This window comes from Capra hircus, chromosome 10, assembly GCF_001704415.2.
Source record: "Capra hircus breed San Clemente chromosome 10, ASM170441v1, whole genome shotgun sequence".
Classification (NCBI taxonomy): Eukaryota; Metazoa; Chordata; class Mammalia; order Artiodactyla; family Bovidae; genus Capra; species Capra hircus.
This window is the reverse complement of record NC_030817.1, coordinates 25,305,584-25,332,294: the sequence shown is the minus strand read 5'-3', so window position 1 is coordinate 25,332,294 and position 26,711 is coordinate 25,305,584. Positions and strand designations below refer to the sequence as shown.

General features: G+C 39.8%; 1 protein-coding gene across 2 annotated transcripts in view; it reads left to right on the top strand.

Annotated features, from left to right (window-relative positions):
• The window catches only part of FUT8 (fucosyltransferase 8), a 318,989-nt gene extending 297,400 nt beyond the window's left edge, over positions 1-21,589 (top strand). For both annotated transcript variants that reach the window (XM_005685985.3, XM_018054060.1), the window contains exons 10-12: positions 1,728-1,904; positions 10,190-10,340; positions 20,376-21,589. In XM_005685985.3, coding sequence (XP_005686042.1) covers positions 1,728-1,904; positions 10,190-10,340; positions 20,376-20,693 — 646 coding nt within the window. In that variant the 3' untranslated portion in view covers positions 20,694-21,589. The remainder of the gene's footprint in view (positions 1-1,727; positions 1,905-10,189; positions 10,341-20,375) is intronic.

Here is a 26,711-nt window from a genome sequence, read left to right as displayed (position 1 = left end):
ACCTCATAGACTATAGCCCGCCAGGCTCCTCTGTCCATGGAATTCTCCAGGCAAGAATATTGGAGTGGGTTGCCATTCTCTTCTCCAGGGGATCTTCCCAACCCAGGGATCGAACCTGGGTCTCCTGCACAGCAGGCAGATCCTTTACCATCTGAGCTACCAGGGAAGCCCCAGGCTTGACTTAAGACTTGCTCATATATTATGACCTAAAAGGAAACAAATCTATCTTGTTCTTTTCTTTTTATGAGCAGTGGTTTAGTAACTTGGGAAGAGAGGGGTTGTAGAAAGGCCAAATGTAAGGAGTGTTTTAACTTATGAAAACCAACTATGATTACTATTATTCTTAATTTCATTAAAATACTGTTGAAAGTTGAGGCCTTAGTACAAGACAGTGTAACTTTTGTGTCCCCAGTTCTACAATTTCACAGTTTTTGAGCTTTTCTTAAATAGGACAGATGAAATTAGTCTCTGCTTGTATTTGGTAGGGTAAAACAGCAGAGAATGGAAATTCATCATACCTACAACAAAAAAAGTTTGGAATGGTTCTACGAACTTAAAATAGTAAGAACTCTTAAAAGGTTTGCCTTGCCTTGATTGTGCTATAGAGACTATCCTTGCAGGTCTATGTTTTCCTTCGCTTTAAACTCTACAAGCTGCTGTTACAGTGACGATATAGGATAAAATGAAGAAAAAGAAAACTTGGCATCAAGACATTACAAATGATATATTTAATGTTCTATAATAATAACTGTGAGTCTTGACATCCTTTACTGTCAAAAATATTAAAAATTATTTCTAGTTTTTTGGTTGGTATTTGCTGCCTTGTATACAGTCTAACCCTAGAATCTCCCATTTACTTCTGATTTGCCAATTACTTTCTCTTTAAAGCATTTTTCAAAGACTTATTTCCTAATCCCCCTTGTATTAATATGCAAATATATTTAGAATACATGTGTTTGAATTTTTTAATATTGGTTTTATTTTTTCTAATGTTGAAAATGAAAGAAAACTTGGTTTAAATGTACATAAATGGGGAAACCAGAATTGAAAAAGACACGTACCCATATTCACTGCAGCACTATTTACAATAGCTAGGACACGGAAGCAACCTAGATGTCCATCCACAGAATAAAGTTGTGGTGTATATACACAGTGGAATATTACTCAGCTATAAAAAGGAACACATTTGAGTCAGTTCTTATGAGGTGGATGAACCTAGAGCCTACTATACATAGTGAAATGAGTCAGGCAAATACTGTATATTAACACATATATATGGAATCTAGAAAGATGGTACTGACGATCCTACATGCAGGGCAGCGAAGGAGACACAGATATACAGAACAGACTTTTGGACTCATTGGAAGGAGAGGGTGGGATGATTTGAAACAAAGCATTGAAACATATTCATTACAAGGTATAAAACATAGCCAGGGCAAGTTTGATGTATGATGCAGGGCACCCAAAGCCAGTGCTCTGTGACAACCTGGAGGGATAGGGTGGGAAGGGATGTGAGAGAAGGGCCGATTTATGTTGATGTATGGCAAAAACCATCACACTATTGTAAAGTAGCTATCTTCCAATTAAAATATATAAATTTTTTTAAAAAGAAAAGGAAATGTCCATAATGCCACCATGAATAGAGGTATAAAGCTGAATACCCTAAAAGTACTCTCTGGATTGGAGCATTTTCAGCGGAATCTGACTTTATCTCTCTGTCCTTACAGAGTCCATGTTAGACGCACAGACAAAGTGGGAACAGAAGCAGCCTTCCATCCCATTGAGGAATACATGGTGCATGTTGAAGAACATTTTCAGCTTCTTGCTCGCAGAATGAAAGTGGATAAAAAAAGAGTTTATTTGGCCACAGATGACCCTTCTTTATTAAAGGAGGCAAAAACAAAGTAAGTTAGATGAACTATGATTCTACAGTGGATCATCTCTTTTCAGTCAGAATGAATCCTTAATTCCCATGACTGGTGATTCTTGTTACATTGAATTTTATTACTGATTATTGGGGGTTTTAAATTCAAACAGCTGTGTGCTCGTGCAACTGTTATTATGATCAAAGCATATTTGTGGTGCCAGCAAGGTGTAGACTTCATTGTGAAACCCCCTTCTCTCGACTTGTAGGCAGCAGTCATCTCGTAATATACTCACACGACCTTTGTGTGCTTGGAAGGCAGAGGGGCAAGCTTTCTGGTGTCTCTTGTAAGGACGCCCATTCCATCATAAGGGCCCCACGCTAAGGATTTTCCAAAGGCCCCATTTCCAAATATTATCACATTGGGAGTTAGGGCTTACACATATGAATTCTGAGGGGACACAAACATTCAGTCCATAACACTAATCAATTCACAAGACTGTTAAAAATGAAACACACAACATACTTGTCCTTTTGCTCTTACAGTCTTCACTAAGAATTGAAGGCAACTGAAACCATGTGTAAGATACAAGTTTTCACCTTGTAAAAACTTCTGGAATTTGGAGATTCTATTTTTTAAAAAGAGAATCAAAGGAGGAGTTTTGTTGGTAAAAGAATAAGGACTGCCAGCTCGTACTGAGCAACACCATTGATACTGAGCCCACCCGCCTGTATTTCAGGCACTGTGCTAGGTGCTGGGGAGTGCATGACACGCAAGACACTCTCTGCTCCCAAGGAATTCCTACTCTTGTAGGGGAACGGACAGTACGAGTAGCGCTTTTGTTGTTGTTCCGTCACTGAGTCGTGTCCGACTCTTTGTGACCCTGTGGACTGTAGCACACCAGGCTTCCCTGCCCTTCACTGTCTCCCAGAGTTGGCTCAGATTCACGTCCATTGAGTTGGTGATGCCATCCAGCTGTCTCATCCTCTGTCATCCCCTTCTCCTCCTACCCTCAATGTTTCCTAGCATGAGGGTCTTTTCCAATGAGTTGGCTTTGTATCAGGTGGCCAAAGTATTGGAGCTTCAGCTTTAGCATCAGTCTTTCCAATGAATAATCAAGGTTGATTTCCTTTAGGGTTGACTGGTTTGGTTTCCTTACAGTTCAGTAATACCATCTACTCCAGAATCATCCCTGAACCCTTGACTAAGTGTTCCTCCCCTAAGTGCATTTATCTTAATATTTAGCACTTGCTTATTTCTGGTTCCCTCACATTATAAGCACTTTGAAACTATACCTAGTTCTAGTAAGTGTTCAGTAAGTACTGAGTTATGTTCATTTCAGTCCAGTCAGTTTGAAAACATTTTATTAGCAGTTAGTCATTTGACCTATTTGACTTTTAATTAATTTGTTTCTCAATCCTTTTTATGTCACAAAGAAAAACAAATGTTGGGAAGAAAAACAAATCTGGAATGAATACTATAATGCAAGCATTTATCCAAATCACTGGATAATCCTTTAAACCCTATTTCTACCTCATAAGAATGTAAATTAACCTGATATAAATTGCTTTTTCTTTAAGGCTCCCTCTATGGATTATACACACAGACACACACTCTTTCTCTCTCACACACATATATACACATACAAGCCAAAAGGCCGAGAAATTCATCAGCCAAATAGAAGCCAAGTTATATATTATACTTATAATTCTTGTATAAGAGTTAGGGATTAAATGAAGATTTGGACACAAAACATAAGAAATAAATTCCACAGATACTATTCCAGTTTGATATGCAGACCTATTAGAAACAAAGTAGAAATAGTTCATCTTAGTCCTTCATTTTAAAACACCTGACTGAATGTGTAGCTTAGTTGAAAAAAATCTTAAAATATTACTTTATTTACTCTTTTACTTGTTCTTGAATGCATCATAAATTTTCCCCTTGATTAACAAAATAGTTCATGCTCATTAGAAAATATGGAGTTGGTGAGTATACAAACAAGGAAAAGAGTTTACTCATGATCTCATTACTCAGTGGTAACAACTACTTAAATGTCAGCATATTTCCTTCAGATATTTGTATAGTTTTACATTTTAAAAGTTGATCATATTCTATATAATTTGAACTCTTCTTTTTCTTAATACAGCAATAGATCCCTTTTCACAGTTTCCTTTAAAAAAAAAAAAGCCATTGTCTCCTTTTTTTTTCAGTGATTAAATATCCAGTAAATGGAAATACCATTGCTTGCTTGACCATTCTCCTAATATTTGACAGGTTATTTCGAGTGCAGTGAGGTGTGCCTAAAATTATCCATATTATTTCCTTAATCTGGATTTCTGGGCTTGAAAGTATTTAGATAAAAGAAAATGAACATGTTACAGCTGTGATCCATAGCACAGCATGATATTCTTACACCAAGCAATCCTTATAGTACAGTTGGCAGTAGATACTACTACCGTTGGCAGTCAAAGAAATAAGAACTGTCAAAATTGTCTGTCCAATATTGTACTCTGAGATAATGGAGATTGAGGGTAGGAGTGGAACAGGAGGAAAAAACAAGCCATTAAAAATCTCTCAGATTAAATATTTACATATTTATTTTGCTCTTTATGAAAAATGCGAGATGAGCTCTTCCTAAAATTGTTTATTTAAATAAATAGAAGCAAGGGAAATCTGTTAAAAAAGGTTTTCTAAAGCATTTGGTTGCCATATCCAATGAAGAATCAGCCACAGTGGTAAATGTCTTCACCATTTTATCTAACTACATACGATTTGCTAGACACACTTACAGGGCATTCAGTTCAGTTCAGTTCAGTCGCTCAGTCATCTGTGACTGTTTGCACCCCATGGACCGCAGCATGCCAGGCTTCCCTGTCCATCACCAACTCCCAGAGCTTGCTCAAACACTCGACTCATGTCCATCAAGTCGGTGATGCCATCCAACCATCTCATCCTCTGTTGTCCCCTTCTCCTCCTTCCCAGCATCAAGGTCTTTTCCAAAGAGTCAGTTCTTTGCATCAGATGGCCAAAGTATTGGAGTTTCAGCTTCAGCATCAGTCATTCCAATGCATATTCAGTACTGATTTCCTTTAGGATGGACTGGTTGGATCTCCTTGCAGTCCAAGGGACTCTCAAGAGTCTTCTCCAACACCACAGTTCAAAAGCATCAGTTCTTTGGCACTCAGCTTTCTTTATAGTCCAACTCTCACATCCATATATGACTACTAGAATAACCATAGCTTTGACTAGATGGACCTTTGTCAGCAAAGTAAAGTCTATACTTTTTAATATGGTGTCTGAGTTTGTCATAGCTTTTCTTCCAAGGAGTAAGCGTCTTTTAATTTCATGGCTGCAGTCACCATCTTCAGTGATTCTGGAGCCCAAGAAAATAAAATCTGTCACTGTTTTCATTGTTTCCCCATCTGTTTGCCATGAAGTGATGGGACTGGATGCCATGATCTTCATTTTTCTGAATGTGGAGTTTTAAGCCAGCTTTTTCACTCTCCTCTTCTTGTATCAAGAGGCTTTTTAGTTCCTCTTCACTTTGTGCCGTAAGGGTGGTGTCATCTGCATATCTGAGGTTATTGATATTTCTCCTGGCAGTCTTGATTCCAGCTTGTGCCTTCATCTAGCCTGGCATTTCTTACATTAGGAATACACAAAGAAACCAAAAATAATATGTGGCTTCTCCTCTCAGGAGTATCTGTCTAACTGATAGGCAGTATACATGTAACCCTTAATCACAGTGTCATCATATATCAGTACTTGTCCTGAAGGAGGTGTATACTAGGTAGTGAAGTCAAGAGGAGTCTTTCCCTCAGTCTGAAGAAAGACTTCGCAAAAGAAAATATGATACTATTTTTAATTTCAAGTTAGTTCTTTGTGTGTGATATAAAAAATAAATTTTTACGACATGAAAGAAGAAAAGATACTTTTTTAAATCATTGCCAATCTCTGCAACCTTACAGTGGAAGACCTCTTCTGCTGCATACTTGTGGGCATAAGACAAGAAAGAAGCATGTTTGTGTGGAGTTTTCCATGCTCATTGTTGAAAGTACAGAATCTCCTTCCTTCATTATTTCCATTGTTTCTGTTTTTTTCAACACTCAGTATCCTTCCTCAAGCTCTTTTGCATATAGAGATAAGGCCTGAGGAACTTAGGTGCCCTTTTGGTTTGGTGCCAGGAAGAGGCCTTTAAGTTCGGAAGGGCATAGTGTTAGTGTTACTTCTCAGTAAAAGGATCACTCTGTTCCACTCAGTACCCATAGCACGCTGACAGAGTTAGTCTTTACTCTAGGATACAACCTGTGCTGGTGTGTTTTAACAGTTTCCCTCCTCCTTCACCCTCCAGCCTTTTCATATTTATTTGTTTCTGTTTTAGCCCCTTGCCTGGATATATGCATCTTCACAGGAATCACATTAAAACTCTCTTTGGTTGTTTTCTTTATAGAACAAATGTGACATTTCCCTCATCTCCCTGATTCAGAGCTGGGAGGGCAAAATGTCAAAAATAATGAGGCCAAATGGATCTGATCACTGCATACCAGTCTGAAACAGTGCTCAGAGACTTTTTCTTCACAGTCATTATTAGAGGCAGTGAGAGAAAGCTCCTTGGAGGCTGTGAAATGAAGAGAAATCTGAAGCAGCTGTTAGGGAATTAGGAAAACGTCCCAGTCATGGGTAGCGCTCACTTGTTCGTGTGTTTATCCACATGACTTTATGTGGAGTTCTAGATGCTGTGATGCAAAGGAAAATAAGGCCTAGTTCTAACCTTTGGGAGATACTGTGTGGAAAAAGCCACGTAAACTGACGCTTGCTATCTCGGGGCTTATGAATAGAAACTGTTGTTAGTTCAACAAATACTTACTGATCTTCTGTTACATTCTAGATTCACTTTTAGGTGCTAGAATAACAGGGTAAACAGAGCAGAAGAAATGCCTCTCTTTACAGTTTACATTCTAATTAGGGATGATGGAGGCGGGAATGAATGCAGACAGTAAACCGTTGTTATTTAGTTGCTAAGTCATGTCTGACTCTTCTGTGACCCCAAGGACTGTAGCCTGCCAGCCTCCCCTGTCCATGGGATTCTCCAAGCAAAAATACTGGAGGGGGTTGCCATTTCCTTCTCCAAGGGATCTTCCTAACCCAGGGATTGAACCCAGATCTCCTGCTTAGCAGGCAGGTTCTTTACCACTAAGCCACCAGGGAAGCCCAAAATAAACAGTAAATTAATATTATGCCCAGTGATAAGAGCCATGGAGAAAAATTAAGCAAGTAGAAGGGTTTAGGTTTGCCAAACTCCTCACTAAGAGCTAGCATTTGAGCAGAGAGACAAGGAGGAAGTAAGAGATAAAACCAAGTGGATGTCTGAGGAAAGAATGTTTGACAGTCACAGCTAGTTATTAGCTAAATTTATTGAGCATTTACTGTATACCAGGTACTCTTCTAAGCCGTTTACAGTACTTAATTTAATTATTAAAAAAATATCTAAAGTAAGTACAGTGATTATCCCTTTTGCCTGTAACTTCCCAAAGTTTACAACTTAACTCTGATCTATCACATGTACTGAGAAAATTTATTCACTCTATACTGAAATATAATTAAACCTCTGATTCAGAGTAGAATCATTTGAACATATGGTAGATTTTTTAAAGACATCCTGTTTCAATATTTTTAACACATATCCTCTCAGGACTACTACAATATTAGTTGGTGGACATCTACATGGAATTTACTAACATAAATTTATTAGAATGGTTCCTTTATCACCACTATTTGTTAAGATGGTGCTAATAGGGATTAGGGCTTCACCAGTGACTCGGCGGTAAAGAATCCACGTGCAATTCCCAAGACACGGAATTGATCCCTGGGTTGGGAAGATCCCTTGGAGGAGGAAATGGCTATCCACTCCAGTATTCTTGCCTGGGAAATCCATGGACAGAGGAACCTGGCGGACTACAGTCCCTGGAGTTGCAAAGAGTCGGACATGACTGAAGCAACTGAGCATGCATGCATGCCAGGCCTACATATGGAAGTTAAAGGAGACAAGTCTGAAGTATCACAAATTCTAAACTAAAAATTTTAATGAGATTTAATGATGATATTTATATTCTAAAGGAAAAGCTCAGTAACCAAATTTGAAAGCAGGTTGGAGCCTCCTAGAGAGGCAGAAGGCAACTGGGACTCCCCCTGATGATACAGACCCTGGCCACAGGCAGTGGGGAGCTCATTCTACCACAGAGCCCCTGGTGCTAGCAAGCTCCATTTTCGAGTCCTCCTTCTAGCCTATTAGCACTGGGGGCTTATGTGCCCACTAGGTGATTGCCTCCAGTACTGGGATCCCCAGGCCCCAAAGCCAGCGGTGCTGGGACCTAGCACTTCCCACGAACAAGACCAGACCAGCCTTAGGACCTGCACACCTACAGTCGGGAACACCAGAACCCAGCCCCATCCAGCGGTGGGCTGGCACCAGCCCTAAGATTCCCCAGACCATGTAGCCAGCTGTGTCAGGACCCAGACCCACCCACCAGCCGCTAGCGGCCCCCACATAAGGCAGGACATGACAGCCAGCCAAGCTGAAAGCTAGCCCTCCCTCCCAGCCTGCCCACAGTGGTTGGCCCCACCACAACAGAAGTGCCCCCTCAGCCCACATACAACCTCTGTTGACCAGAGGGGAGTATGTAGCTGGACCCCATAGGACATCTCCTACATAAGCTACTTCTCCAAGAACAGAAAACATAACTGGCCTGTCTAATATATAGAAATAAACACAGAGAATTAAGCAAAAATGAGGTGGCAAATAATGTGTTTCAAACAAAAGAACAAACCCCAAAAGAACTAAGCAAAGCGTAGATGAGCAATCTATCCACACCAACACCACAGAAATCAAAGGATCAAAAGAGATTACTGCAAACGATTATATGTGAATAAATGGACAGACAACCTAGAAGAAATGGATAAATTCCTAGAAATTTATGGTTTTCCAAGACTACATTAGGAAGAAATAGAAAATATGAACAAATCAATTACCAGTAATGGAACTGAACCAAGATTAATCAAAAAGCTTCCAACAAACAAAAGTCCAGGACCAGATGGCCCCATGGGTGAACTTTACGAAATATTTAAAGAAGAATGAATGCTTGTACTTCCAAAAAATTGAAGAAAGAAGACTTCTGAATTCATTCTGCAAGGCAAAGGTCACCCTGATTCAAAAGCCAGACGAAGATGCCACAAAAATGGAAACATACAGACAAATATTGATAAGATACAAAAGTCATTAACAGAATGTTAGCAAGCTGAATCCAACAATACATTAAAAGGATCATACACCATGATCATGTGGTTACAAGGATAGTCAATATTTGCAAATCCGTCAGTGCAACACAACACATTAACAAAACAAAGGATAAAAATCATATGATCATCTCAATAGGTACAGAAAAAGCATTTGACAAAATTCTACATTTATTTATAATAAAACTCTAAGTGGATGTAGAAGAAATGTACCTCAGCATAACAAAGGCTGTAGTATATGACAGTCCCACAGCTAGCACAATATTCAGCAGTGAAAAGCTGAAAGTTTTTCCTCTAAGATCAGGAAGAAGACAAAGATGGCCGTTCTCACCACTTAAATTCAACGTAGTGTTGAATGTCCTAGCCACAGCAATTGAAAGTTGTTAAGACATTATATCCCTAGAGTTTTCATCACAAGGAAAAGTTTTTCTTTTTCCTTTTTAAAAGATGTTGTCTCTTTAGGAGGTGAGGGATAGTGACTGAACTCATTGTGGTAACCATTTCGTGATGTGTGTAAGTCAGTTCATTGTGCCTTACACTTACGTGATACTGTATATCAATTATATATCAATAAAACTGGAAGAAAAAGACAATGTATAAATTACACTTTTAAAAAGATGAAAAGGATAGTTTAAGGATAAAAGTGGGAGAGGAATGCATAAAATGAAAATGTCTCAATGTGAAAAAAAATGAAAGCAGGCTGAAAAAGCTCTTCAAGGTCACTCATTACAAAGAAAGAGCTTTCTATTTGCAATTATTTCATGAACTGAAAGGGACATTCTGATGCATATGTGTACTTTATATGACGTGCCAATAACTTTTGACATACAGGACACCCCAGAATGGTTTCTTTCCCATCAGTGGATTCAAAGATGCTTTGTCAGCTACTCTATTGAGTGCCAGAGTTAAAGCTCTCCTTACTGTTGGAAAGAGAGGCACACCTGTGTAAAGGAGGTCCACCTCCTGTTGATAGGATACTACTTCCTGATAGAATTCTATGATTTCAGTGATTTTGTTTCTTTTTCCAGGTACCCCAATTATGAATTTATTAGTGATAACTCTATCTCTTGGTCAGCTGGACTGCACAATCGATACACAGAAAATTCACTTCGAGGTGTGATCCTGGATATACACTTTCTCTCCCAGGCAGACTTCCTGGTGTGTACGTTTTCATCCCAGGTAAGCATTTTTAAATGGTCAGTACTCTGGTTATATTAGGTCAGGAAGTTCTTGGATCTTTTTAAAAAATGTTAGTTATCATGATTCAAGTGCAATGTTTTAATATTGGGAAATGATCTCTTTTATGAAAAGATGAAAAGATTCCAGAAAGCATAGCTTTTTTATTACATTGAACATTTAGTTGTTTCCAAGCAGTTGTTGAATACACCTTAATGAAGCCAGCTACCGGGGTTGTTGTAAAATATTTGGCTTATTCACAGCATTTAACAGAAACAACAAGTAAGTTTACTTAATACTTTCTGATTTTGCATACAATCAATATGTAACCAGAATCCATCCATTTCTACACGTCAGTGCACTGATACTGAGAGACTTAAATGCTCAGCATTTTGCCTTACTTCATTGCTTTGTAGAAAATAAGAAAGAGGAAATGTAATTCTGCTCTAGGCCTTTTACATTTCTGCTACTGCTAAGTTGCTTAGTCACGTCAGTCGTGTCCGACTGTGTGCAACCCCGTAGATGGCAGCCCACCAGGCTCCCCCGTCCCTGGGATTCTCCAGGCAAGAACACTGGAGCGGGTTGCCATTTCCTTATCCAGTGCATGAAAGTGAAAAGTGAAAGTGAAGTCACTCAGTCGCATCCGACTCTTTGCGACCCCATGGACTGCAGCCTACCAGGCTCCTCCATCCATGGGAGTTTCCAGGCAAGAGTACTGGAGTGGGTCACCCGTGCCTTCTCCTTCTCCTTTACATTTCTACCTAGCAAGAAATAGTACAATATATTTAAGCAATACCATATTATAAGCATTCTTTAACTATTACAGAAAAATTATATGTCATTGGTTTGGTGTATGTTTTTATGAGTGTCCAATCAGCCTTATTTGCCCAGTGGAATATCAACATAGAAATATTTGTTGTGGATTTTATTCAGCTCTCTTATTTATGTGCATATTATTGGTTAGTTTATTCAACAAGCTATTAAATGGTTGTTTGTGCTCAGATCTATGCTAGGGTAGAGGGAATTTCATGGGATTGAAGATACAGATCTTAGCCTGGTCAAGAATCTTAGTGAGCAAAATATTCACATGAAATAACTAGAGAATAATTACCAAGAAATATAAACCATGTAAGATAAATATATGCCTAAAAGCTTGAAGAAGCAGAGAAAAGAAAATGTGAAAAGGAAAGTCACATCATTTACATGGGAATATACTGCAGAGAGTATAAAGAAAATAGCAAGTTTATTGTATGACAGTGCACTTTATCACAATGGTGTGGTGTTATGATTGCTGGAAAGATACTTACCCTAACAAAGGCTGTATACATTCCTTCAGTGTGGAATAAGACTACAATTAAGACCCAAAGACAGCTACCCAGAACAGGAGTCACAAAGCAGCAGTCCTCATCAGAAGGGAAACGTGAAGGCATCTATAGCTGATATTTCTCCCTTAGTGGGGTTAGGATCCTATCGTTGAGATGGTCCCTTTTCTATTCTTATGGAAGGTGAGGGGAGGAGTTGTAACTACCTGCTGCTGCTGCTGCTGCTGCTGCTGCTGCTGCTGCTGCTGCTAAGTCGCTTCAGTCGTGTCCGACTCTGTGCGACCCCATAGATGGGGGCCCACTGTCTCTGGAATTCTCCAGGCAAGAACGTTGGAGTGGGTTGCCATTTCCTTCTCCAGTGCATGAAAGTGAAAAGTGAAAGTGAAGTCGCTCAGTCGTGCCCAACTCTTAGCGACCCTATGGACTGCAGCCTAGCAGGCTCCTCCGTCCATGGGATTTTCCAGGCAAGAGTACTGGAGTGGGGTGCCTTTGCCTTCTCCTTGTAACCACCTAGTCCCTCTCAACTGCTTTTGATAATCTGGCTGTGTGCCTGTGTGATCAACAGGTGCAAATAACACATTTTCGAATGGTTGTTGTTAGAGCAATTGAATCAAGAATTTCCAAATGCACCACCTCCTCCTTCAGTTCACTTCAGTTCAGTTCAGTCACTCAGTCCGACTCTTTGCGACCCCGTGAATCGCAGCACGCCAGGCCTCCCTGTCCATCACCAACTCCCGGAGTTCACTCAGACTCACATCCATCGAGTCGATGATGCCATCCAGCCATCTTATCCTCTGTCATTCCCTTCTCCTCCTGCCCCCAATCCCTCCCAGCATCAGAGTCTTTTCCAGTGAGTCAGCTCTTTGCATGAGGTGGCCAAAGTACTGGAGTTTCAACTTAAGCATCATTCCCTCCAAAGAACACCTAGGGCTAATCTCCTTTAGAATGGACAGGTTGGATCTCCTTGCAGTCCAAGGGACTCGCAAGAGTCTTCTCCAACACCGCAGTTCAAACGCATCAATTCTTCGGCACTTGGCTTTCTTCACAGTCCAACTCTCGCATCCATACATGACCACTGGAAAAACCATAGCGTTGACTAGATGGACCTTTGTTGGCAGAGTAATATGTCTCTGCTTTTCAATATGCTATCTAGGTTGGTCATAACTTTAGGCATAAATTTTAGGCCTAAAGTCTGTTCCTGCAGTCCAGCGTTTCTCAGCCTGGCACCATTGACTTTGGGGGCTGGATAAGTTGTTGTGGGCCATTGTATTGTGCACTATAGCATGGTTAGCAGCATCTGTGGCCAGTAGACCCTCATCTCAAGTTCTAACAGTCAACAGTGTTTCCAGACCGTTGCCAAATGTCCCAGGTTGGGGAAGTGAGAGGGCAAAATCGTCCTTGTAAGAACCACTGCCCTAATTATAAAGCTCTAAAATTAAACAAAGGGCTTTCCAGGTGGCTCAGTGGTAAAAGAATCCACCTGCCGATACAGGAGACACCAGTTCAATACCTGGATCGGAAAGACCGCCCCCTCCCCCCACCCGAAAGAAGAAATGGCAACCTTCTTCAGTATTTTTGCTTAGATAACCCCATGGACAGAGGAGTTGATCTTTGCCTAGATAATCCCATGGGGTCGCAAAGAGTCGAACACACTGAGTGACTGAACACATACACACACACTCAAATATAAGCATGTCTAAACATTGGCAATCTTACGTGTAGGTAGACAGTGAGACTTAGAGGTGCTCTGTGTTTTCCATCCTTTCTTCCAGCTCTCCTTAATTAGGCTGTTAAGCTCATTCTGGAAAGAAAAAAAGAAATTTTTTTTTCCCTTTTCAGTGATGTGCTATAGAATTTTTGATCCTTGTAGCCTCACAACACTTTTGACCCAAAAGTCAGGAGCTCTGTCACTTCATGATAATGGAAACCTGTCCAGATTAGAAGAACATATTGTTCATACTTCTTTGTTCTATTTTATGCATAATATTAACCTCAGTGTGTTCTTCAGACCTCAGATCCAGAAAGACAGTTTATATGAAGAAAGAGTGCTGAGAGGTCTGATTGTGTCCAAAGGAATAAGATTCGTGATTATATATTATATTGTTCGTTAAAACTCTTGGCAAGTCAAAGTTCATCCAAAAGAACTCTCCTAATTTGAACCAATATTTTGTGTCCCAAAATAGATTTGAATATCTCAGACATTTTATGTTAGGGTTCAGAATAAAAGTTTAATAGTAAAAATACCTTATATTTATATAATGAGTAGCAGTTTGCTAAATGTGATCACCTCCTTTCTTGATGACTAATGGCTCTAGCACTTGATATGGTGGAATAATTCCACACTTGGTGATAAATCTTTGAGCTTACTTGCACTTCAGTATTTTTTGAAAATATTTTTAGTATAAAGGCATTTGATACAGTTTAATGTTTTTATGGTGTGAGTGAAGTTGGTTGCTGGCTCACAGTTTCCTTGCCATAAATCAAAATTGGGATTGTTTTGAAAAATGCCCCCAAAATGTCTCAACAACAGCAGCAGTGGAGTTGGAGAAAAACTCACTGATGGCATAAGTGTCAAGCTTTTAACTTCACAAGGCAGGGAATAAGAATGAGGCATTGTAGGTTCTGGGGTCACACTACCTGGGTTTTAAATCCATCTTTGACCACTTAGTGACTGCAGCATTTGAACAAATTACTTAGACTATCACTGACTTTTTTTTCCCCTCCCTATAAAAATAGTAATAATAATACCTACTGCATAAAGTTTTTGTGAGGAATTAAAGAGTTATTATAGGTAAAAAGCACTGAGACTAGTACTGAGCGATATATTAAATGCAATGTTAGCTGCTGTTATTTATATGGGACTTCCCTGGTGGTTCAGACAGTAAAGCGTCTGTCTAGCAGTGCGGGAGACCTGGGTTTGATCCCTGGGTCGGGAAGATTCCCTGGAGAAGGAAATGGCAACCCACTCCAGTACTCTTGCCTAGAAAATCCCATGGATGGAGGAGCCTGGTGCAGGCTACTGTCCATGGGATCACAAAGAGTTGGACACGACTGAGCGATTTCACTCACTTCACTCACTCCCTCACATTATTTATATAGGAATAGGACTGTCTTTGCCTGTTAGACTCTACAGTATTTATGTGAGCAGCTCTTTTTCACATGGCCCCGTTTCAGACTATTCGTTCTCCCATTTTGGAAGGAACATGAAACATGCTATTCAAGGACACCGCTGCCTCTACTTATGGTCACAGGTGATGTGTGGGGTCCACATAGCCACTGTGTGCATTGATGCATGTAACAGTTCTTCATAAAGAAGAACAAACAGGAACATTCAGCATATTAATTGCTATGCCAAGGCACCATCTTAAATTTCTTTAGCTTATTGAAGGACAGCATCACCATATAATGAATTTTAAAAAACAAAAACTCTTCATTCCCAAAGGGTGAGTGATAAGTAACAGTATTTGCTGTCGCAAATGTGGGTGAACTTATGTATAGTTTTAACTTTAGGAAAATTAATCTGCAGGCTTTCTTATATATGCCACAGGCATGCTAGAAAGTGGGAAGGGGGACAAGAAAATAAAACAATGAGAACCAAATCTCAGCCCAGAATAAAACATGGACAACCAACTTTCAAATTTTCCTTGATGATAATCTCATTTCAAGAAATGGTGAGAAGGAATAAGAGTTTAGACTCTTCTTCATAATGCTTTGGCAATCCTACAGTTTCAGTCATGTAAACTTTCTGTCTCCTGTATACTACTACCCTTTGAGAGCATTTATCCTATATAACAAGTGAGAGTTTATCTGTTGACTGTGTGCTGTGGTAGAAAATCCTGGAAGAATAAAATGCATTGTTGGAGGGAAATTGCAAGGCCTGGTTGATGTTTAAGAAACTATAGGCAGAAATGTCATGACTCCTTAATCAGGATTCTTTATAAGGTTTTGGATCCATTCTTCTCAGCCTGAGGGCTTCTAAACATCCTTGGTTTTATATCCACAAAAAAGGTCTGGGAATTCTCTCTCCTTAAGTGAAAAGTTTTTAAAAGCCAAGAATATGACTCTGCTCTCTAATTTTGTTTCTGTTACTCTTAGTTTTCTGAATTCCTTCATCAAAGCTTTTTCTCAAAGTCAGGTTTGTCCTAAAAGCTTCATAAATTGAAGAAAACAAGCTATAGGATTTAGTCTGAAATTTAGAGGCAGTATTTTTCAAGAACATCAACTAAGTTTTGAAAGCTATGCAGTGAGTCATATTCCAGACTATTCTACCAAATACTCTAACCTTGTTCTGTGTTACTGGAAGTTGTGTATGCCCTAAGTATCTACTGTGTCATTTATTTTCATATTTAACGAAACCATCTTAAATCTGAAGCAAAGAAATTACATTTGGAGAAATAACAGCAGTTGACAGCTCACTCTGGGCAAAATATCAGAAGGGTTTTGTTTTTTTTAATACTGCCTATCAAGTTTTACAATCAGGTTTTATCACTTGAAATCTCATTTACAAAAATGGTTGTAGATGTCCATTTTAAAGACTATAGGTAATTGAGGTCTTTTAAGGAGCAGTCAATATTTGTTCAGTAGTTTCTCAGTCATTAAAATCACCATAGGACACATTTTTCCCCTTGCGACACTTCCTGTGTGGCACTTAATGCGACATTCTTGTGGCATTTTCTGCTGTTTCATTCCAAATCACACACAACACAACTTGCTTCGGCACACTTTGCATCACATTTTGGAAAGCCCAGAAGGAGAAGCCAGACACTGATTGATTTTATTTCCAGACAGACAGCTCTAGATAGGGATCTCCATGGAGGTGTGGTTATGAAATAGCAGTGGATACTGTCTTCTCAGTGAAGAGCAAAATAGAGCAGTTTACAGTAAAAATGCACAGATAACCCAGCCTCACACAGAGAGACACGAGCCCACTTCCAACTTTTCACACTTGAGAGATCTTTCTGGCCCTGTCTATTTTGACAAAAAACCAATATCCCATCTGCTCTCAGAAAGCTTTGGAGGTTCATGCAAAGCTCAGCTGGTTGTTAGGGACAAAATTCAGACTTTCCTTGGACTTTCCTTCCTTTTTAAATTTTTTTCTTAATACAGTCATATCTGTGTTTCATCCTTTGGCAGGATTTTTGCTCTTACTCATAACTGTGTGCTTAGTAGTGTTCTAAAAACAGTACAGTGACACGTCAACAGTGAGTGAAATAAGGCATACTACATATGGCCATCCACTGCTTTGCAAACCATAGAGACGACTCCTCGCAATCATGCTACCTGTCAAGTATCAAAGAGGAGTATTGACATCAGCTGGAAGGCGTCATTTACCTGCTGTGTGATTTGGATTTGTAAAGCCCAGAGAGGACGCCTGCTGCTGCTGCTGCTAAGTCGCTTCAGTCGTGTCTGACTCTGTGCGACCCCATAGACGGCAGCCGACCAGGCTCCGCCGTCCCTGGGATTCTCCAGGCAAGAACACTGGAGTGGGTTGCCATTTCCTTCTCGCGAGAGGATACCTAGAGTGATTAAATGCAAACATTGACACTGTAGTCAGCTTTCCAACTCTTTAAAGTAAATTGCCCCCTGGTTAACATAGAGAAAAAAATTAATTACTCAGAATGTTCTATATGGATCTTAAGGATTAATATCACCAGTGGACTTGCATCTCAGCTGCTGGACTAATATTGTACATGGAGCAGTATTCATTCAGAAGGTATTTATCGAATGGCTGCTTTGAGGCAGGCACTATTCTAGGTTCTTATCCTAACACTCTAAGGCAGCTGAGTGTGTGGTTTAGAGACAGAGTCCTAATTACATTTCTGCCATTTCAGTCAGTTCAGTTCAGTCTCTCAGTCATGTCCAACTCTTTGCAACCCCATGGACTGCAGCATGCCAGGCCTCCCTGTCCGTCACCGACTCCCGGAGCTTCCTCAAACTCATGTCCATTGAGTCGGTGATGCCATCCAACCATCTCATTCTTTGTTGTCCCCTTCTCCTCCCACCTTCAATCTTCCCCAGCATCAGGGTCTTTTCCAATGAGTCGGTTCTTCACATCAGGTGGCCAAAGTATTCTGCCATTTACTAACCCCTTTATTCATTTTGTTTAATTTGTGGAGATTTTTGGAAATATTAATATAGTTTCTTCAGCTATAAAATATAAATAATAATAGTAACCAAGTCATAGGGTTGTTGTGAGAGTTAAATGAGTTGAGAAAAAGTGTGTGTACAAGCCCAGCTATTAGAACAGTGGTCAGTAGGCTCACCTGCTCTCATTATTGCCGTTATGATAAGAAGGAGCCTTTTATTGGCCCACCGTTCATAATTTCTTCAGCATAAGAAGGTATGTATGTTATCCATCAGGTTAATACATCAACAACTGTTGATTGTTGTTGCTGTTGTGCGGACACTAAGTCAGGACTGACTCTGCCACTCTGTGGACTGCGTTACGCCAGGCTCCTCTGTCCTCCACTATCTCCTGGAGTTTGCTCAAATTCATGTTTGTTAAATTAATGATGCTGTCTGACTATCTCATTCCTCTGCCACCCACTTCTCCTTTTGCCTTCATCTTTCCCACCATCAGGGTCTTTGCCAGTGAGGTGGCTCTCTGCATCAGGTGGCCAAAGTATCAGAGCAACTGTTGCTAGCCAAACATAAACTGACCATTAGGAATACCCTCAAAAGAAAGCACATTCCTAAGGGTATGGGACTGAAGGCAGTGTTGTTTTTATGAGAATGAGAAGTTAATTAGCGAAAGGGGAAGACACATTAGGGTCCATTGCCATGATGGACATTGTTGTCATCCCAAGGCAGTACAAGGTCTAGCATCCCTGACTAGGGATAATTGAAAACGGGGTGGAGGGGCCCTGAAAATACAATTCAGGTTTTCCCAAGGCCTGCCTTGGCCTTACGCTATCCAAAATGTGAGCATGGAGAATAGGATCTGCAAGAAAAAATATGCTTAGCAGTTAACAAGTATACACATTCTGCCTAGGTTCAAAACCTGAATATGCCACTTAATAATAGTATAACTCTGGCCATTTTCCTTAACTGATCTTTGACATCCATAAAACAAACATGATAGAATATTATGGGACTCCTGACAATTAAATTAGACCTTGGAAGCAATGTCCGACAGAAAAAACTAAGTAAAACTCAGTAAACATTAACCTCTGTCATTGTTATTGTACTTTGCTATTATTGGAGCTACTTTGTTTTAATTATTTAGATTCTTTCCAAAGTCTTCACTTGATTTTGCGAACCCTGTATGGGCCTCTGACTAAATATGAAGTCCAAGTTCAAAATCTTTTTTAGCCTCATTTTATTATAGTTTCAGTATTCTACCAGTGATGTCAATTATACTGTGACATTCCCAATATAAAATTAGTTTGTTGACAAAGTAGCAGATTTGAAAGCAAACTTATTCTCTTGGTTCTAGGTCTAGTTGAAATCCTAGCACTAGAATTAGTCCCTATCTGCAAAGTTAAAAATACTGTCTTAACTCAGTTTTATTTGCAAATTATATATGGCATTTAAGAAGTGCCCCTCCAGTTCCTGAAATTCAGATTTTTTTTAAAGACTTAAGTTGATTATTAACCTAATCAGATTCTATTTACTCATAACACTTAAGAATTCAGTTTTGATATTGTGAATGCCGAAGTTTTTAAGAACTACTGGGTACCTTAAATTGCTCCACTGAGAAGATTAAGAGTTATTATTAGCATCACTTTAAATATGTGCAAAAGTATTGATATAGGGACAGTAAAACTCCATTAACTGAGATAACTACAACTGGAGATGTAGAGAAATTTGACCTCAGTTGAGTCCTGTGTTCATAGTATATAATGGAAGAATTTTCTAAGCAAAATGATAGTATTCTCTTTTGTTCTCACTTATTCTTAAAAAAGTTTCTGAAAGCCATTTACTATATAATGAATATATTTGTTAGTTGTTTAGAATGTTATACCTCCATTAAGGTAGTTTACCTTTTTAGCAAGTCTGAAGCTCAAGGACTGAGCAATTTCAGCTGCCATCCAATGAGAATGTTAGGTGTTCTTTGGACAGAGGGATCTTTTAAGTAGCCTTAAATGCATCAGGTAGATGCGCCTTCCCCAAGGGCTAGTTCATCTTGTTTCAATCTAGACTGCTGCTGTCTACATATCACACACGAAACTCTTCAGAGCAGAAGTGGCAGATATGTTTTAGCTCATTTGGCAATAGTTGATTGTCAGTAATTACATGAGTTTCTGTTGAGAAGAGTTCTGAGACCAGATCTAAATTAGCAGAAAAGAGTATGTGATTTATTAACACTGAATGAAAGGAAGGGAGCAGCAGCATTTGTGTAAAGTATTTATAATCCTGAACCTTAAAGTTCACCAAGGGCACAGACTATGTTATTTTTGCCCAGCACTCTGTGGCTCTTAATAAGTGTTTATTCTCAAAATACTTTGCACAATATATACATATACTTTTTTTCCTCTGCAAGATCCTAATTGTAGTTATCTTTTATGTTTAAAAAAAAGATACAGGCAAAGAAATGAAGAATGACTTTCTACCATCATCTGAGAGCAAAGGGACTGAAAACCTGGGACTGGAATCTACCACTCGTTCTGTCAGCCCCGGTCCTAGCTTAGTCCTCGTCTCTTTGGCAAGGGCTCTCAGATTGCTACGAAGGCGATCTTACATGTACTAACAGATTTTTTTTTCATGCTTTCCCAAGGTCTGTCGAGTTGCTTATGAGATCATGCAGACACTGCATCCCGATGCCTCTGCAAACTTCCATTCTTTGGATGACATCTACTATTTTGGAGGCCAAAATGCCCACAACCAGATTGCCATTTATCCTCATGAACCTCGAACTGCGGATGAAATCCCCATGGAACCTGGAGATATCATTGGTGTGGCTGGAAATCATTGGGATGGCTATTCTAAAGGTGTCAACAGAAAACTGGGAAGGACGGGCCTGTATCCCTCCTACAAAGTTCGAGAGAAGATAGAAACGGTCAAGTACCCCACATACCCTGAGGCTGAGAAATAAAGCTTAGATGGACCAGAAAGACCACCAAACTCAGTTCAAACCATTTGAGCCAAACAGTAGATGAAGAAGGCCCCAACCTAACAGCCCGTGGTTAAAACGAATCAACATCTTCAGCATCAGGAGCAGCTGGGATCTGCCAGATGCTTCATTGGTGGGATTGCTCTTTAACAAGGGCTACAGTGCCCTTAAACCCATGCACAGTCCAATAATGTACTCATGTATAACATGCAAACAGATTGTTTTCTACGTTACCCCTTCTTTCAAGACTATGTCCCCATGAAACAAACACTGCCACATTGTGTAATTTAAGTGACACAGACGTTTTGTGCGAGACTTCAAACATGGTGCCTATGCCTGAGAGACCTATGTGACCAAATGAGATGACTTGAATAGTTCCCTCTTGTGGGGAGCTTGATCCTTAACCAGTGGTGGTATTGTAACCACTGAATTCACTCCAGTCAACAGATTCAGAATGAGAATGGATGTTTTTGTCTGGAATTTTTTTTTTTTTTTAAGTAATTGCACCGGTTCATCCACCTCATCATTAATAAGTGAAGGATACAACAGAAAATAAAATATTCACACTCCATTAGGAACTTTTGTAAAACAATGCCATGAACAGATTCTTTAGTACTCAATGTTTCTGGACATTCTCTTTGATAACAAAAAATAAATTTTAAAAAGAGGAATTTTGTGGAGTTTCTAGAATTTTATATCAGATGATGATGTAGCCAGCATTATAATGGAAAATGATGATAAAAAGGAGTTTTACAGTTTTTCTGCTTTACTTTTTTATTTTTCTGTTTTGGATTGAATGGCTTAGCTCAGAGAGTCACTGGTCCATTTGAACACTGAACACTGAGTTTAGTTGGTGCACGTTATAGAGTTGCTCAGAACACTCTTTGGAAGTTTTTATTTTATTATTAATATTTTGGACATTGTTTATTTGTTTTAATTAAATAATCATACTCTTTGCTGTCCGAAGAACTATTCCCTCCATTTCCGAACTAACAATTTCAGGCTTGTTCTTTCTTATTGGAGCTGTTGTCACTTTTTGTGAGTTGAGTCCTGTTATTACAGCCAAGAAATGATTTTGTGCCCTTTACTATCATGTCCTGCTTTTGAGAGTACTAGGAATCTGTGGTGTTGGGAAGCTGGCTCTGTTTCTGAAATGCGTGTCCAACAGTATATAGAGTTTGGTGAACAAAGTAGAGGGGAACCAGTATGAGACCAAAATGAACTTGGGATTATCCCATCCAGGTATTTCTTTTTAGTAATTCTACATCAGAATCACTTCAAAAGACAAGGCTTTGATGCCCCCTATGCTTTCTCTCTGAACGTCACTTTTCTCCTTATAAGATCACTTCCTCTTTTCAGCAGCCTGCCTCTTTTTAGATGCCTGGTAGGAGTATTTCATAGCATTGTTTTACCTTCTGAAAGAAAATTTTGATCCATGTAGGAACCAGTAGCAGGCCTGGTATTAAATTTTAGGAATCCTAAACAAAAAAATCCTGTCCTTCATATCATCTGTAAATGAAAATGCCTGTGTATAAAATATCCCCACCAAACTTCCCTAAATTCTTCCTACTTTTCCAGTCAAGTCTCCCAGATACAACTGTCTAGTATCAGTAAGCAATTTTCAATTTAATTTTGGTACAAGTAAGTCATTTGAGACAAAAATTTCCAACTGAGCAGAGGTACTTTGAAATGCAAGTTGTTTTCTAATTCTCATCTCACTTATCAGAGCATCAGTAACCATGGGTTTTTATTTCCTCTGCTGAAATCTCTTGTTTTTATTCATTATGAGCTCATTTTCTTCTGCTTCTTTGAACATAGTTATAATAACTGCTTTAAAACCCTTTTCTGCTAAGTCTAATACCTAATTAATCTCAAAGTTGGTCTCTATTTGTCTTTTCTCTAGAGAAAGAATCACATTTTTCTGGTTATTCAAATTAGGTAAATTTAGATTGTATCGTGAATATTAAGTGTTTATGTTGTAGATGCTCTTATATTCCTCTTAAAACACTGATGTTTTTGTTTGTGCAGACATTTAACTTCATTGGACTCAAACTGTAAATTGTCTTGGGCAACAACACAAAGCCTAAATTATTTTATCTTTACCTGGAGTCTGCCCCATACGGATATGGTTTAGGAGTCAACTAGAGATGAGGGTAGATTCTACACATAGAATTTGAAGCCCTTTCTTTGGCTTTCTGTATTCTGAGATTTCCATCCTCACTTTCCAGCAGCTGTCATTGCTCTGATTCTGTGACATCCTCTGCTTCTTCAGCCAGAAAGATGGCAGTTTTCTATCCACCTAAAAGCCACAAAAATGGAAAACTCATCTTGTACCTTTCCCTTCGTCCAAGTTTCAGTCTCTTTCCAGAGTTTGTCTGCTACTTCAGTGACTTTGAGTAGCTTTTTTGTATTTTGTCAAATGTTGATCATTGTTATCCATTGGAAGATATGTTCAGTAGGTGCTAAAACTCTGTCATACAGGAAGTGAAACTCTGAAGCAGCGATTTAAAATGAAAAAGTATGGTCGGGGAGGGAAGAGCCTCTGTTTAGATTCTGACCTTAATAGCCAAGCAGCCAATAGCTTTAAGCAGGAAGCAAAACAAAACTACCAAATTGTTCAACCTGCGGGTGTGAATGGCTAATGAATACCACTGACCACTGCCTTCTGAAAAACTTTTCTGAACCATGTTTTTGCAAATCATCAAGTACATGCCATACAGGCTGCCCTGTTGGGAGGACTGATATTTCTTCACCACTGTTGTAATTTCTCCATGAAAATCTGGTACTTTAAAAGTCTGCATGGTTTTGGATCAAGTGGCCAAGGCAAAATTAAGATGATTTGGGTCTTTTCCTTGTTACTAGACCCATTTCTGAAAGAGCCTTACCTAGAACAAAGTTATTAGCCTGGGCTCACTGAATTTGCATACCAACATCCTGCACACTAAAAACAAAACAGTTATAAAAGTTCTTCCTGGTCCTGCCACTCAAGTCTGATTTAGTGCTGAGCTGAACTTAAAGAGTTCATGCCGGTTGTCAAAGTGCTCTCAGCCCTCTTGCAGGATTTCTTTGTGTCCCAAGTGAATGAGACTCGTTGCTTCCTTCTCTGATCTTTAGGTTTTTTCCTATCATATAGAGCGTAGCCTGTTGAGAACATGAATGGCCTCAGCTTCTGAGGGGCTTGAGAGTTTATAAGAGAAAAAGCACATCTAAAAAGCTATCTCACAGAGTGATTATTGTCATCATCTTTTAGTTAGAATGCAATCACTGTGTATTCTTTAAGCAGAAAAAGTATTGGGGTCTAAATGGTGCCTCTAGAAGAATGTCCTCTGTCTCAGAATAAATCTCTTTTACTTGAGGTGCAGCAGACATGTCCTCTTTGACCACAGCCAACTCCCTGATACTTCATTTGTTCTCCTGGGAGGCTGTACAATACCCAGAATCAATAGTCTGTACAGAATAGTTGTATGGCTTGGGAACTTGGCAATAACACCCTAATTTATGCCAGATGCAGACTCTGGGTAATTTTTTAAATGCAGTGCCCAGAAGGAAGCACGAAGGAGAAGTTGCCTCGGCAATTACTGGTTCCTGACAGCAGTCTCTGTCTTGGAAACAGGGAGAAGCTGTTCCAGGATCCTTGGCAGGGCAGACGCAGGCCAGGGCAAGTTCTCTGGCTTCAACTTTCACTGACGTTACGCGTGTTTGAAGTTGCCCTTCGACAGCACATTCACTTTTGGTTCCTTCATACAAGTCAGAATCTCTGAGTACCTAATCAGCTGTTCAGCCTTGCCATCTGCAGTCCAGTTAAGTTGCCACCTGCTTTTCCCTCTCCTTATTCTCAAGACAATCTTGAGTTTATCTGTCTACAGAAAATGATCTCATGTGAATGGTTCCTTTGTTATTGTTCCATTGTTCATGCAGTTCCTATGCTAATTACTTAGACTATAGTTTTATCATTGGCATCTCCCAGATAATAAGGAAACATCAACCCCCTTGGACAGTTTGAGGTAATATAGGCCTGAATCTCAGATATAATGGTGCTGTTAATATACTGTGTATTTGTGGGCATTTAACTTAAGCTAAACGTTTCAAAGGCTTTTAACAAATCAGTGTCCTTATACTCAAGGGGAATGTGGCCAGGGCATCCTTTGCTTAAAAACTATGTTAATCAGAACAGAACCTGCACTTTTTTAAAAAGCAGTGTATCGAAGGTCATGGCCATAACTATTTGATGTTTTGGGAAGAGAGCGAGGAAGAGAGTTCAGAGCCCCTACTGACCTGTCGTCTGTAACTGTAACCTCTCCTCCTTTTTTGAGTCAGTGTCCTGTGGAGGCTATTGTTCCCTAACTGCCTGTGTGGGTAGAGAAAAGGCCATTAACCAAGAAAAAGCGGCATGTTTGTTTGTCACCCAGCTGGGCATGAGAGCATCTGGTGGAGGCTGGGAATGTGCACTGCTTTGTACAAAGAGCACAGATAGTTTGGACTGTGGGTGTGGTCAGCAGTCTGAGGAATGCTGGGACTTGGCGTTTCCGGCTAGTCTTAAGCTCCCAGCTCCCTCGTGGATTGCAGCCCCTAAGAATTTTCTGGCCCAGCATAGAAAAGAAGGGAAGTTAAGTGTGTGCAAAGTCAGAAGACCAGTTCTCCATTTTGTTTCTCCTTGTCACAGTGCCTACGAGCTGATACGTTCCTGTACCTCAGATTCTCTAGAGGAAAGATGAGTAATACTGAAAATCTCTGAACTGGGGTTGAAAACAACTGGCTTTCCATTTTGTCTCTGCCATTGAATGTCACATCATTCTCGAAGTTCCATGTTCTTCATCTGTGAACTGAATTGTTTGGATTTAATCAGAGTTTGTAAATGTTACTGTCTGTTTAGGGTCCATAGGTCTAAATTGGGTGGCTACTACTCAGCCTCAGCAGATTATTGTGCTAAGGCATAATGTGGCCAGATCCTTGTTTTTCAAGAGAAGCCAAATCTATTTTTATACAAAATTTTAAATACTAGTATCTAATTTAAAAAATGTAAGACACTAAAGAGTATAGAAATAGATGGGGAAATAGTGGAAACAGTGTCAGACTTTATTTTGGGGGGCTCCAAAATCACTGCAGATGGTGACTGCAGCCATGAAATTAAAAGACGCTTACTCCTTGGAAGAAAAGTTATGACCAACCTAGATAACATATTGAAAAGCAGAGACATTACTTTGCCAACAAAGGTCCGTCTAGTCAAGGCTATGGTTTTTCCTGTGGTCATGTATGGATGTGAGAGTTGGACTTTGAAGAAGGCTGAGCGCTGAAGAATTGATGCTTTTGAACTGTGGTGTTGGAGAAGACTCTTGAGAGTCCCTTGGACTGCAAAATCCACCCAGTCCATTCTGAAGGAGATCAGTCCTGGGTGTTCTTTGGAAGGAATAATGTTAACGCTGAAACTCCAGTACTTTGGCCACCTCATGCAAAGAGTTGACTCATTGGAAAAGACTCTGATGCTGGGAGGGATTGGGGAGAGGAGGAGAAGGGGACGACAGAGGATGAGATGGCTGGATGGCATCACTGACTCGATGGATGTGAGTCTGAGTGAACTCCGGGAGATGGGGATGGACAGGGAGGCCTGGCGTGCTGCAATTCATGGGATTGCAAAGAGTGGGATGTGACTGAGCGACTGAACTGAACTGAACTGAACTGAAAGAGTATAGAAGAGACATCAGTGGCTACTTTGAGTCCCTGGTCCGTTAGTTTACAACCTCTGGGCTAGATCTGGAAAGTGCTAATGTCAGGACTCTGTCTCTGGAAAGGATTGGTCAGATGGCTAACAGCTGTACAGTGCTTTCAGGTTCAGTTGCTATGTATGTCCTAATTCTTGGGCAGTGTCTGCTTGGCTGGCTCTCATCCTGGGCTCAGAAGTAACTTAACATGCTGAAGACAGCTGTTGCTGTGATAGCTCAAACCCTGGGTCCCTCTCAGACCTGGTCTTGAGAGTCCTCACTGGCTGTGTTCCAGCTACCC